Source organism: Xiphophorus hellerii, chromosome 4 (assembly GCF_003331165.1).
Source record: "Xiphophorus hellerii strain 12219 chromosome 4, Xiphophorus_hellerii-4.1, whole genome shotgun sequence".
Lineage (NCBI taxonomy): Eukaryota > Metazoa > Chordata > Actinopteri > Cyprinodontiformes > Poeciliidae > Xiphophorus > Xiphophorus hellerii.
In genome coordinates this window covers 8,845,515-8,859,775 of record NC_045675.1, presented here as the reverse complement: position 1 = coordinate 8,859,775, position 14,261 = coordinate 8,845,515, and the positions used below count along the sequence as shown (strand labels likewise).

At 37.8% G+C, this 14,261-nt stretch overlaps 1 protein-coding gene across 3 annotated transcripts in view; it reads left to right on the top strand.

Annotated features, from left to right (window-relative positions):
- The window catches only part of adcy7 (adenylate cyclase 7), a 66,021-nt gene that overhangs the window by 25,700 nt on the left and 26,060 nt on the right, over nt 1-14,261 (top strand). For all 3 annotated transcript variants that reach the window (XM_032560298.1, XM_032560296.1, XM_032560297.1), the window contains 4 exons: nt 7,231-7,680; nt 7,804-7,977; nt 13,127-13,324; nt 13,458-13,619. In XM_032560298.1, coding sequence (XP_032416189.1) covers nt 7,816-7,977; nt 13,127-13,324; nt 13,458-13,619 — 522 coding nt within the window. In that variant the 5' untranslated portion in view covers nt 7,231-7,680; nt 7,804-7,815. The remainder of the gene's footprint in view (nt 1-7,230; nt 7,681-7,803; nt 7,978-13,126; nt 13,325-13,457; nt 13,620-14,261) is intronic.

The window sequence follows — 14,261 nt, the reverse complement described above, 5'->3', positions numbered from 1 at the left end:
ATCTGTCATCTTGATGGCTCAAAGCAAATTTCAATACCAGATGTTAGCGGTTGTTGTTGCGCTTGTGTGACTATATCTGAATTATCCAGGATGTGTGTTAATAACAGAGCGTATGAGTCACTGCAAGTGGTCAACTAATAAGAAAAACAAATCTAACACCATCAGATCAAGCATTCAGCATCAAGAGGCGTGTAAGCCTTCCACAAAATGATTTCTTATATTTATTTGGATTTTATGGTGAATTAAATAACTGGATTTAATTAGGATGTAATTGACATTATTTCACTACAACCTATTTCTTCTTAAAATGATATTTAGCATATAAACCAAAAATGTGGATTTCAAAAAACTTGATATTCATGAGTAATTTTGTTAAATCACTACCAAATTATTCACCCTGATGATTCTCGTACTGTTCACTCAGACAAAAGTGATAGTTACATTGATTCACGTGTTTCACAATGCACACTTATTTTCTGATAAATAATAAAGCCACAAAATGTGTCAGAATGACATATTGTTTTTAATATTTTTAGAATGAGAGTACATTGTTGTTTTGATTTATGAAATGCCAGTCAAGTATACGCTCATGTTGTTTACGTTGGACCTCAATGGCAATAATTCAGAGTTGTGTGAATAGCTGTGTTTGGCTTTATTTTTCTTTCCTTTAAAGTGTTGTCTGAAAAATAGAATCCTGAATCTATGCAAGATGAGCATCTTCTGCTTCCTGACAATCCTCACAGTCCAGAACCGCAACATTTTAGTTAGAAACAAAATGGTAGTGACAAAATGATTAGTAGACAAGTAACTATTTTATCTGTGAATGAACTGAATTCACATTTTAAACATTTAACAATATTTCAAGTTAAGTTGCTTGAAATATTTAATTGATAAAGTTATATATCTAGAATTATTTTTAGCTAATTTAATGTGTCCAAAACAAAACCTGTAAAATCTTTAAGTTCTTAGTTTAATTGAAATTTGACATTGATTTAAGGAATTTAAAATAGAAAAATCTGGTGGGTCTCCTTAGTTACCTCTGTACTCCACAAAGTTTTTAGGTGAATCGGTTTGGTCCTTCTTTACCAAAATCACCTTTAACCCTGGAACTTTGCAGCACAGACTGGGAAATGCATTTGCTCATCCTTTTTTTTTCTCTCTTCTTGAGGCCAGGGTCACTCTTTGTCCTCTTTTGTCCTGGCTCATTGAATGCATGCACAAAGACAGTCATAAAAGCAAAGTGATTTGCTGTGGAAAAAGATCTGTATTTGCAGCTCTCTATAAAAGGTTTTGAATTGGGAGTTGGTTTGCTAAAGATATGATCTCTGGATAACATTAGTTTATTACCCATGAGGTGATTTCCAGTCAGCACTCCATTAGGTCTGGAAGTTAAATCTCAAATGAGGACACATTTTTTGATAACTATCTACACTATAGACATGACTCAAAAGTGATAAGAGCATCTGTTGCATCTGGAAGCATTTAATAATTATAGGTTAAAAAATTAATCATAGCAGAGTGAGAGAAACCTGGTTGGTTGGTTGAAACCTGGGTATCTCATTTAATTTGTTGACATTCTGCTCAAATAACTAGCTAGAGATATTTAAAATGCTTCCAAATAGCGGATCAGCCTTTCTTGTAAGTGAGAGGAAAGTGTCATAGCTTATTTTCAGCCAGCTGACTGGCAATACACGACAACAGGTGGGGTGGAGCATCACTGCATTGGCCACAGGGAATTTTATCACTAAGACTCTAAAGCACAGTAAATGATGGTTCCAACATCATTTTGCTCTTTGTCTTGCTATCTTTTGTCCTTCCTCCTCTTGTATCCCAGTTTTTATGGCACATAGTATCTGTCACAGTTGCTATGCTGGAAACAAACATGAAGCTGTGCCTTTCCCTCCACACACTGAAATAGAGTGAGAGCAGGAAATGAGCTTTCTATTGACAGCAGAGCGAAGTTCACGTTGTTTTTCTCTGAATGATTCAGTAATATCTCTAAATCCCTACAAGCAGCTTCAGTGTCCTTGTTTCTGCTCTGTGGCTGTGATGCTCAGTGATAGTTCAGCCTAATTATGAGGATCAGTTGCAGCTATAGAGTTCTAGCTGTTTGAAGAGATAAGGACGATCTATAACAATTTATATCCACCTTGTTTACTCATATAGAGCTTACCCAGCATGATCTCCCAGACTCAGGTACATTGTGATCCTCTATTCAGCACAAAGCAAACGCTTCATTTTAAAAAACAAGAACGTAAAGGAAAGAGTTTTGTTTTATATTATTATAATTCGATTGTTGTCTATGCAACAGAATATTAAGGATATAATTTACTCTGTTACGACTAAAACTTGACGTATGCAGCAGTGCTTTACGAAAGTGTCCAGAATGTTTTTGCATTTTTTTTCAGGCAACAACCACAGACTTTGGCTTATTTAATTTGGAACATATGTAATATGAAGGACAATTATTCATGACTCTCTATGAATTTAAGTCAGTATTATCTAGAACCAATGTTGACTGCGATTACAGGATACGTCTCTTCCAACATAAAGAGAATAAAACAATTCCCCATTCTTCAATAAAAGGTCACTTAGACTGGATGTGAATGATACCTGGGTCAAGAGAAAATGCATTAGACACTTTAACAACTCAAATAGTCTGACTGTTCTTAGATTATTTCCTGCTACTCCCCAACCATTTTTTTGAACTGAAGAAGCCTTTTGAATGAAAGACAAAAACAATAAAGTCCAGTTTCCTCCTACCTAACCACTTACGATTGTCATGTCCTGTAAAACGTGAAAATCTTCACCAGTTTAGACATGTTTGTGGAAAATGCTGCATGTAAACTGCTGTGGATCTCTGCAGTTGCTCCAAAGTTACTTAATGTGCTCTTTCTTTGATGATACTGTGGTAATACAATAGAGGATTAATAAAGTACATACCTACATGCTGTTTATTCAATAATGTCTTCCAACAAACCTAGGGGGGTTACATGGAATAGCTGAATTTACACTGGAATTAAGTAGAGTTGGACTTTACTTGTAAGATGAATTTTTAAGTTGGTTGGTTGTACTGGATTTTAGCTGAAGCTCAAAGACAACAAGTGACTGAATATAAACACACACTTTTTAGTTTTTTATTTGTAAAAGAAAAAGAGATATATGTAATTCTTCTTCCACTTCATAATAATTCACCAAGTTGTCTTGGTCTATCAAACCGAGCTCTAATAAAATATGCCATTGTTAGTGGTCCTAAAAATTCCTTTGGCAATGAAATTGTTTAGACACAACTCATACTTCTTGTAGGTGCGTTTGCTCTAGGGTTGAAGGATTGTAAGGCACTGTTCGAGTTTATCACTGCTCTGAACCTGGAGTGTCGGCCAGAACACCATTTAGGCCAGGATTCAGCTTAGGACCAGATGTTAGGATGAGGTGCAGCAGATGGAATAATGAAGACACGAGGCAGGATCCTTTAAATTGTTCTGTATTCCAAACTGTATTACAGATCTTGATCCAATTGAACATGGATGGGCATAAATGTTCTTTTTCGGTGTGTCTGGGTGAGTGTGTGGTTTTCTGTATTTTTGTTTTCACATAAACAAAAATACAGAAAATAAGTTCAAAGTGTCCTATCATTACACATTACACCATGCCATTATACCCTAGATAAACTAAGAAGGAAATAGATAAAACCTAAATAAGCTCAACCTCAAAATCACTATTAATAAGCAAAACTAAGACAAGTTAACTAATAACCATGCCTCTGCGCCCGCTAAGTAGATATGCATGTTCAGCACATCGCTCTACAATACACACATATAGCAGATAGCTCGGACTTAGCAACAGAAATAATAATAGCATAGAAATAATAGCAAACGAATAAACTTCAAATCACTCATTTAGCTGCAGTAAACACTCAAATATCGCAACTTACTTATCAATGACGGGCACTTATAAGGAGAACACACATCTTGCAAGTCTCCCCCACGTGTTTGCACAGTGGCTCGGCTCCCGAACCTCCCCACCAGATATCAGCAACGTTGGCTACGGCAATGTGACGACGTCATCACTGCCCTAACTACGGTATGCCTTAAGGCAGTGGACCCCAACCCCCGGGCGCGGACCGGTACCGGTCCGTGGACCGATTGGTACCAGGCTGCGCAAGAAATAATTAAATATTTCCGTTTTATGTATTATCTGAGTCTGAAGGATCATTTATTTTGAAAATCCTTTAACCGGATTCCCTCGGTTACGTCTTGCGCGCCAACATTGAGCCCACAAGCAGCAAAAATGAGTAAGAAACGGATCGGATGTCTTTGGAAAGTTTCGTTGTGAAGGGGAAAAGGCCCAGAGAAGAGACAGGGGGATGGATTTATCCCGGTAGGTGATTCCCACAGTCCAAGCCCGCTCTGCATGATATGGTGACCGGCTCGCTAATGAGGCTTCAAACTGCCTGGCCAGGTAGAGACCAAACACCCTGTGCATAAGCAACACACCTCGGGTGTTATTGTCTCATCATTCCCAGATGGGTCCGTCTCGTTGCAGAGAAACAAGCTCAGGGCTCCCATTAATTTTCCGCTATCGAGAATTAAAATTTTCATGAAAATAAAATGTTTGTTTTGTGGCGCATCTGTATCTTATTTTGAAGGGATGTGTAAACGTTACCATAGCGACCAGAGTCAGAGAGCGTTAGGGCTCTCTGGAGTCAGAGAGGAGTGGAGCTAAGTCTGGTTCACATGGCACGATTTAAGAATCGTCGGCCGATTTTCCAAACCTCTGTGATCACACACGATCCGGTAAAAGTACAACAGGTTCGATCGGTTCGTGTGTCCAGCCACACGGCAGGAGCAACACACCACACACGAACCGATTCCACTCAGGAACATCCCGATTCCAGAAGAAAATCCCGTAAAACCCCCGACATACATACGTGAAACACGGATGACGATGTAGAAGCAGTAGTGATAGTTTGTGGACTCATTTTAAGTGATAAAAGACGTAACTAAAAGAAAAGGCGTTTGATAAATGACTGTGGGTGGAGCCGCACTACTTGCTGCACTGTGCACTAAACCGGACTCAGTTGCGCGATGTCGGCTGTTTGGTATTCCCGCCCTGCTTGCGTCACGGCGCTTTCTGATTGGCTACCTGTCACATTCACCAGGTTTCGTTCTCGCTCCCCGTCAGGGAATACTGCGTTAAAAAACTGCGTCTGCGATAAAAGGGCCAAAACAATGTTGAATATGCCCGATTTTACATCGGAGCGGTACCAACGTTCTACCGACTGGACCAGATCAGTCGTGACACGTCTCACATTGCAGGAGGATCGTTACCATTATTGCAAGCGACAATCTTAGAACTCGGAACACTCTAAGATCGTCAAAAGGGGAAAATCGGCGCAAAAACATTTAGAGTTGTGCTGAGTGACACACCCCCGCCCCCCCCGGACCGCAGCAAAATTGCCAAGTCTTAACCGGTCGGCGGTGACAAAAAGGTTGGAGACCTCTGGCTTAAGGGACAAAAGTAACCCTGAACAGAAATCACGTAATATAAACACTAGTACTCAATATCAAACGTAAACTATTTAAGGGTCTTTTGAACACTTCTGCTTACTTTAATTTATGACCTGGTACTCAAATTGATGTAATTTTTCCAGTTTGTGAGCTGTAATAATAGTTTGTCTAAATTCACAAGCTACATCCAATTCAGTTTGATTCTTGCATCTCACAGAGCAGCCACATACTGTATGTGGGTTTGTTGGTTAGTCTTGTTAGTTCAGCTGAGTGCAAATTAAAAGATTTTGAGTGACTGTTTAAGTGGTAACTCCACAACTGTGTATTGTTAGGTAAATGACTCCAAAGCAGCTGGCCTAGTTGTGGATGAAGTCATGACTGTGTCTGCTGACCGTTGTGGCAGAGATGAGCTAAAACCCTTCCACAAACAGAGATAAGGGGTTGCTTTATTGTTGCCGTTGCGTAGTTAAGGTATGAATAAGCTTTTTCCTTCCCTGAGCAGTCCGGATATTTATATTTCACTCTCACAGCCGTCTGCTTGAGTCATATATTCCCTGATAATTTGTACCTTAGTATGTTAAAACATGAAAACAATAATCATTTTAAAAATGAGTACGGATTTACTTTTTCAACCTGAATTAATTTAAAGATAGTGTTCATTCAAAAGTCTTAACTTGGGTAGATTTACTACTTAAATGTGTAAATCCTTGATTGCTCATGTTCTCAAGTCAGCTCAATTTTATTTATAGAGCTTATTTTGAGTTGATTGTAGGGTGTAGAGCAAATATTTTAACTTGAATACCTTATGGTTTTGTCTGGATTTTCACAAGCTCTTGAAGTTGAAGCTGTGAATTCATCAAGAGATAAATAACGTATTTCAGGTTATTACGACCTAAAAGAATAAACTCTCTTTTGACCCAGTAAGTGACTTTATTTATAAGGTTAATGTCGGCAGAAACAGAAAATGTATAAGTGTCTATTATCAGCATATGGAGGTACCGTTCTGTCAAATAATAAAGCCAAGTTGTTATAAAATGTTAGGTGTTAAAGAACAGTAACAAACATCATACAAGTCTGAGTTAACTTAAGACAACCAGCTATGTAAGTTAATTATTAGGATTTATTGAAATGCCTATTTAAACTAGAAGAAAGAGCTTTTATTTTGAAACAGGAAATAGTACTGAGATGTTTTGTTTTGAGCTGTAATTGGTCTCTGCAGTTTATTTCTGTTTTCACCTCTTATTGTTTCTCTGATCGGTTTTGCAGTGTCTGATTCAAATGTAACTCTTTGCCTTTACTTACTAAACGGTGAGAAACTAAGACCATTTTGAAGCTCCTGTCTCTACAGTGGCTGCAACTACAAGTTGATCCTTACGACCAATGCTGATTTTTTTTTTTCTGGTTCAAAATTACCAAATAAAACTAAAACACTATCTTTAGGAATGAAGTGAAGACATTCAAATGGGAGCAGAGCCTCTGAAACGTAAATAATGTCCAATAACCGACCAGAGCTGTTTTTGTACTGTGCGTGGTTCTTAAACCAGACTGCTAAAGAGTCAAATAAATAGTAAATACACATTTAAATGATTACACAAAACACCTCTTTGCATTTTCACAGAATAAGAAGAATAGACATTGATCTATGACTTTGAAGTGTCACGTTTGAAACAATTTAATCTTTTAAAATGCTGTTGTTCTTATTATTGCCTTTTCCTTCCAGGTGCCTGTAAGGACTACCTATCTGCTCCGTTACATCCTTAATCCTCATCGGAGCTCTGCTGACCTTTGTTGCACTCCTCATCAGCTCCTGTTTTTTTTTCCCTCTTCTTCCTTCAAGCCCTCCTCCCTCCTCTCACTTAATCTTCCCTCCTCTTTTGTGTCTCCAAGCCCTGGGCTTTATTACTCAAACCCACTGACGGGAGCAACGCACAGTAGTTGGCAAAGGATGAGGCGGGCTTGCTTGCCAACACCAGATAGTGGATAAAAGACACAAAAAAGACTAGCAACAGGGAAGAGCGACACAGAGAGATAGAAACGAAGGGAACAAGTGTTGGAGGGAGCTACAACAAAGCTGTGACAGACAACAAAACAATAAGGATGCCACGACAAAGGAAAGACACAAGTTTTACTTGATTGTCATGAGCTAGCACCACGGTCCTATCAAATAAAGGTTGGTAATTTTTTTTTGCTTCCTTTTATAGTCAACTTTTGTTGTGCTTACTCAAAGGAAGTGTTGGAGACACACACTTCTGCGTTCTGCAGCTACTTGTTAACAACTGCTTTGCCTCTGTAGGAAGTGTTAGCCATGCCAGCCAAGGGAAAGTACCTGCTGAATAACCAGGAGCTCAAAAATGAGGCACTGTACCGCAGATTCTCCTGCATCAGCCAGTATCAGCCACTGGCTCTGCTGGGCCTCTCCATATTCTGCTGTCTAGTTTTCCTCAGTCTCTTCTTTGCCCTTAAACTGGTGAGTTTTCATTCATGGTTATAAGACAGTTGAGTTTGTATAACTGTATAACAATCACACAAATTTTTAAGTAATAAAAATCAAAGTTATTCATGGTAGTATGTGTTCAACAGATAATTTTGGGAATTACTGACTATATCCCAGAAATATTGTTTGAAATATTTTTATTTTACCCATAGATTTTTCTTGGTAAGCAGATTTGATCAATTGTTAAATTCTGGGAACATAGTGGTTTTATCAACGCATGCTGCTCCAGATCAAACTCTTTCATTACTTTATGTGCACAATGTAATGAAAGACATTCAGTCTGTCACAGACCTGATTTTCTTGGAAAAAACTTATGAGATATCATGACACATTCCACTGAGCTTGTGATAAATCTCTGGTTAATCCAAAGTCTGAATGGTAAAACTGTCAGAAGAACAAAAGAAGAAAATTGCTTTTTGTTGTGCAAAAATATGCAAATTTAAAAATGAATGTATTTTAACCGTTAATCCTTTAGAATATGACTGTGTGATAGACACAGAAACTTTTTTTTTTTTTTATCGCCCCGCAAGGGGCCTTTTTTTGTGGGCTCTAGTGTCCCTTTTTTCAAAGTAGGCTGACAGGAAAGGGAGACGAAGAGGGGGGAAGACATGCGGTAAATGTCGTCGGGTCCGGGAGTCGAACCCGCGACAGCCACGTCGAGGCCATGTCGCCTCTGAATGTGGGTCGCGCTAACCCCTCCACCACCACGGCACGCCCAAACACAGAAACTTGGCCAGAAATAGTACTTTTAACCTTAACTGAAGAAATTGTTATTCTGATATTTTTGTCTTTTACATTTATGATTAATATGGTGACCAAACGTTGTTCACTCTATTTACAAGTATTTAAAACCCATTTTCAGACAATATGAAAAGGTTTTTTAATGATGAGCATTTCACTGTCATACCTTGCCATCACTGTTGCCTTGAAGCAAAAAGATCCCGGCCTGCAGTTTTTCTAATGTGATTGTGCAGGTTCTCTCCAGTGCCTTAGCTTAACTGGTTACTCTAAACCTCTAAATTGCCCTTAAGTATGAAAGTGCTTCTCCGTGCCTGTTTGTCCTGTGTGTCCCTTCTAATGAACTAGTGACCTGTCCCGTCTCGCCCAATTACTGCTAGAGATAGCCTCTCTATTCCCACCACAGAAACCTTTCAAGCATAAGTGAGTAAAGACAACGGATGAGTGGATGATTCATAATGAACAGCCGTCATCGGAGGCCTCCTATAACTTTAGTTTAGTTCTGTTTTGCATACTTTAGTTTTCTTGGATTCCATATCTTATATGGCTAAGTCAACAAATTTTACACCAATGACCTTTTTCATTATTTCAAATGGCTAAGTAAACAAATATATCAGTAAGAGCCTGCTTAAGCTGTTAATGTGAACGTTTGAAGGAATTTGCATGTTAGTTCATATGCTCTGTTGATACTTCTAAGTACAAATTCAGACAGTTTGGCTCACAAAATCTCATTATTATTATTATTAAATTGGAAACTTTAAATATATAGTCAAATAAACTGAACAAGCCGGAAACAACTTAGCATTAGCTAGCAAAGTAAGTGATAGTTGGAGACAAATCTTTTAAATAATATGCAAAACCTACAATACCATTTGGCAGTAAACCTAGGTTCTTGGTTCATAATCTAAAAGTTTCAGGATGAATCTTGTTGTCGTCCTTGTATTTGGGTTTTCTGGTAAGTGGATTATTTGTACACATGAAATGGAAACAATCAAAAGGACACAAACGGAAGCACATAAAAGAATGCCGATAATTACATATTGCACTGAAAAAATTAAATATGTTACAACCAGCAACAGAACCAATACTACAAATCTAGTGAATGAGATTATCTAGTTTTTATGTTTTTGTGCTGTTTTGTATGATAAGCATGATTTAAACTTAATAGGCTAGTCTGTATTTTACCTACAAAGGTTTTCTGCACACTTAAGACACCCACTCCTCATTGCACACAATAGGGAGTACACTACATTCTTGGTTAACAAAGCTACAGCGATCCATACAAAACCCTGCAAAGACTATTCAGAACCTGACTGATTTTTACCATGGTAGATACAGGGCCCATGGTAACTCTAAAGGAGCTGCAGAGACCAATAGTTCATATGGGATAACATGTTGACAGGACCGTTATTAGTCATACGCTCCACAAATCTGGCTCTTTTTAAAAGTGACAAGAATAAATCCATTGTTGAAAGAAAACCGTAAGTTTGCAGTTTAGCCCAAGTCATCAAGGGACTGCAGCAAACCAGTGGAAGAAATGTATGTGCAAATTGGGTTTTTATGGCTTACGTGGAACCTATAGCAAAACATTTTCCAGTGTTATTGGTGAAAATAATCTGCTAGTGGAACTAGTCCTTTCTTAAAATCAATATTAAGGAATTATTTACTTAAAACAAGCTCCTTTTTTTTTGCTAAAATGTTACTTAGTTTTCTTCTTTCGAATGCACTAAGATATATGTATTTGAAAGTAGATCAAAAGTAATTTGTAAGATTCTGTGTTTTTGCAGTGTTTTCCTCTACGTTTGCATTTTGTGTTGATCTACCAAATACTGTATAATGTCAACAAAATTTATTGAAGTTTGTAGTTGCACTGTAATAAAAATTTTGAAAAGTTAAAGGGACTGCATTCTTGTGCAAGGCACTGTATTTATGTCAATACAGTTTTAAGTTTATAGATACAATTTACTGCTTTTATATGTACACATGCTTATCATAGCTTTTCCTCAGTGGTGAGTGAGTGACGTGAATGAGAGATGTGTTATGTAACTGGAAGAAAGGGAGGGCAGCATTGAAACATTTATATTTCAGTTCTGTTGTTTGGCTGTAGAAGTGGACAACTCAAGAGCAGATGTAGTTTGAAAAGACAACATAACGTTCAAATGTCTCTGCCTTGATCCAGCTGTCAAAACCAGAGTCATAAAAGCTACACAAATGTAAAACTTAAAGCATTTTGCTGTCAGTGTGTTCAGATGGCAATTATGCTCCTGGCTTCTGCTGATCTGAACGTATTGTTGATTTTGGCACGAAGCAAGTAGCAGTTTAGTGAGTCCAGCCCATCGTACTAAACTGACATCTTCTGTCAGCATAGATTATATTACTTTCCTGTATAGGAAAAAAATTAACCTAACCTTCCTACTATTGTCTTGCTGCAGGCTGTGTGGCACACTCCCTTTTTCTCCTGTTTCAGTCCCACACAATAGCTCCATCCCTCATGTTTACACTCCACACGTGCACATAAACATGCTGTGATTTTCTCTCCTGCTCATACACAAGCTCCATCAGAGTTTTCTGGCCTACTGCCTCATTGTCTTTCTCATCCCATTAAGACATTTAGGCAGCATATACTGTATATTCATTCACACACCAAAGACTCACTTGTTTCTTGGTCCATCCTCTGACATTCAATCAGTCAGATTTTCCTCTGTTTTTCAGCAGCTACTTTTTTTTTTGTTTTTTTTTTTAGATTCTTTTTTTTCAGCTAAAATGTCTCTCTTGTGTCCACACGAGTTAGACAGTGTATTTGTTTCCAGGGGAACAGAGAACTTGGGAAAGAAATGTTGGAGTGGAGCTTGTAAAAGTTGAATACAAAAGAGTAGGCAACCAGTAGTAGAAAGTCAATGGCCACAAACTGGTTTTGGTGATGGATAGGAACCGACTGAGCTTTGTTGAGAAGAAAAACTAATCAGTTGGTACATTTTGAGCCCTCGTTTTCAGATTTTAGCTTGATTGAGGTCTGGTTTTAATCACTGTTTGTGTTATCCAGTTATCCGGTTTTTCATCCCATGCTTTTGTAGAATTAGCTATAATTTGTATCTGTCTTGTTGCTGTAAAAATAACACATGAAACTGAAATGTTGAAGGAAAAACTGCAATGATTTTTTTTCTGCTTTTTTTTGCACAACAGAATTGTATGCATTCCTGTGAGTTTCCTTTATTTTCCTGGTAAAAGAAAAAAGAATTTCGTTTTCTCTGGCAAGAAAGGTTTTCATTAAGACACAGAGAGCTGAAGGGGTTTAGTTAAGAACTGTCCTTTTCCAGTGCTGCCATGGTAACCAGCAGGCTCAACATACAATGCAGGGATGGCCTTCTTCTCTCAGAGATCTATTAACACTGACTCTCTGCGTTTGTCTCTCTGCAGAGCGCTTATTTAACCCCTTGCTTTCTTCCTGGTTCACACTTCAACTCCCACCTTAGCTTTCAGTCACACCGACATTTTCACACCAGGCGGAGAAACACTTAATGTTTCCATGGATGCATTTGCCTTCAGAACTCATTCATCAGCAGATGTTCTCTTCACCTAACCCTTGCTTTAATGCTGACCTGTCCAGGGTGTACCCTGCCTCTCGCCTAATGACCGCTGGAGGTAGAGGTAGACTTCAGCAAATTTGTTGGTCTGTCACGTAAAATACAAAAAAACCTACATTGAAGTTTGTTATTGGGATGTGACAAAGTGTGAAAAAGTTTGAGTTTAACATATTCTAGTAAGAGAGCTGCCTGAAAGAACACTGCAGAAACATACAATCTTACCAAGTATTTTTAGTCTAGTTTTTAGTGCAAATATCTTTGTACACTTCAATTGAGACAAACCAAACTTACAAGTAACTTTTCAGCAAGAAATACGATCTTGTTTTAGGTCCATACTTTCTTAATATATTTTAAAATATACTAGTTCCAGTGGCAGTTTATTCAACTTATAATAAGATATTTTTTCCATGTTATTAATGAAATAGTCTGCTCAGGGAACTAATACTTTTTAGACTCAATATTAAGGACTTATTTACTTAGAATAAGCTCCTATATCTTTCTGAATAGTTACTTGTAAGTTAGCGTTGTCTTATTTTAAGTCTAGATATTTACTCTAGAAACAAGACAAAAAATAATTGGGATGGTTTCGTGTTTTTGCAGTGAATGTACTTTACCTCACCAACAAGACATATTCATGATATAAAATGGGCTCCTTGTTTAGTAATTTTAACTACATCTGAAAGGGCAATTGGGGAAAAACTGTCTGTGGATCTAAATTTAAAGAACTAAACAAAATATAGCTATTTGTTTGGTATGGTATAACACATGTTTTTGTTTTTCTCTCCCTGTTTTTACTGCAGGAAACAAAGGAGCATCGTGCCTTTGTGAGTGTGGTGAGCAGCAGCTTGTGTGTGTTCGTGATTGTATTAATAATGGTGTGCACAGAGCTTTTCTCACAACGACTGAGGTTCTTGCTGGGCGTGGTTATCTGGGCCACACATCTAATCATGGGATACGCCTTCATCTTCAGTAAGGCTGTCATCCTTCCTTGGGACCAGGTACCTTACTTTTCACCAGAGTTCACAGACTAAAGTTTGAATTGTTGCCATCAGCAGCTACGATTCCTGCACATGTGATCAAGCTGAAATATAAATTTTCTGATGTATAAAAGTTTCTTCTTGTTGTTTTCAGGTGCCTTTCTTCCTCTTCATCATCTTCACAGTGTATACCATGCTGCCATTCCAGCTGTGGCACGCTGTGGTGTTGAGTGTCATCACCTCGCTGTCTCACATTATGATTCTCACACTGAGGTTAACAAGTGACGGCACCCCAAAAGATTACCTTGCTAATCAGGTAAAAACAACTGGACAAGAGATATTCTGCAATCTTTATACACAGCTGACATATACAGTATGTCTGAAATTATGAATTGTTAAAAAGGGTAATTATGGCAATATAAAATTCTGAAGACCAAATCTCACATGCAGAACAAATTATGGAGATTTACAATGCTAACAATGTTGCTCTGATTTACAAAAATGTGCCTCAGTAATTTGGAACTGTTAAAAACTCTTTATTTCAATAGTTCATTTAAAACAAAATAATAGGCTGATATAGTTCAAATGTTTTTTCCAGGAATGGAAACCCAACAATTCAGTTTTTCAGAAATTTTGAATATCACATTCAGTCTCTCGTCTTTCTTTTGACAATACATCATAGTTTCTGCCCATTGGTGAAGCAAATTTGCTGTTCAATGAAGTACAATCCTATCAAGGCTGCCTTCATATCTGGTGAATGAGCTCCTTTTTCAGACAGACAATTTCCTTTTACTCAATTTTCCATGAATATACTTGGCTGTAGCTTCTCTTTAATTTACCTTTGGTGGCCTGCTCTCTTTCTAGAGCTTCTAGACTGTATGCTGTCTCTTTTAAGTTCTTATCTAATATCCTAGTTATATAAGATAATGTATTTTGTATTTTCTTGAACTACAAACTG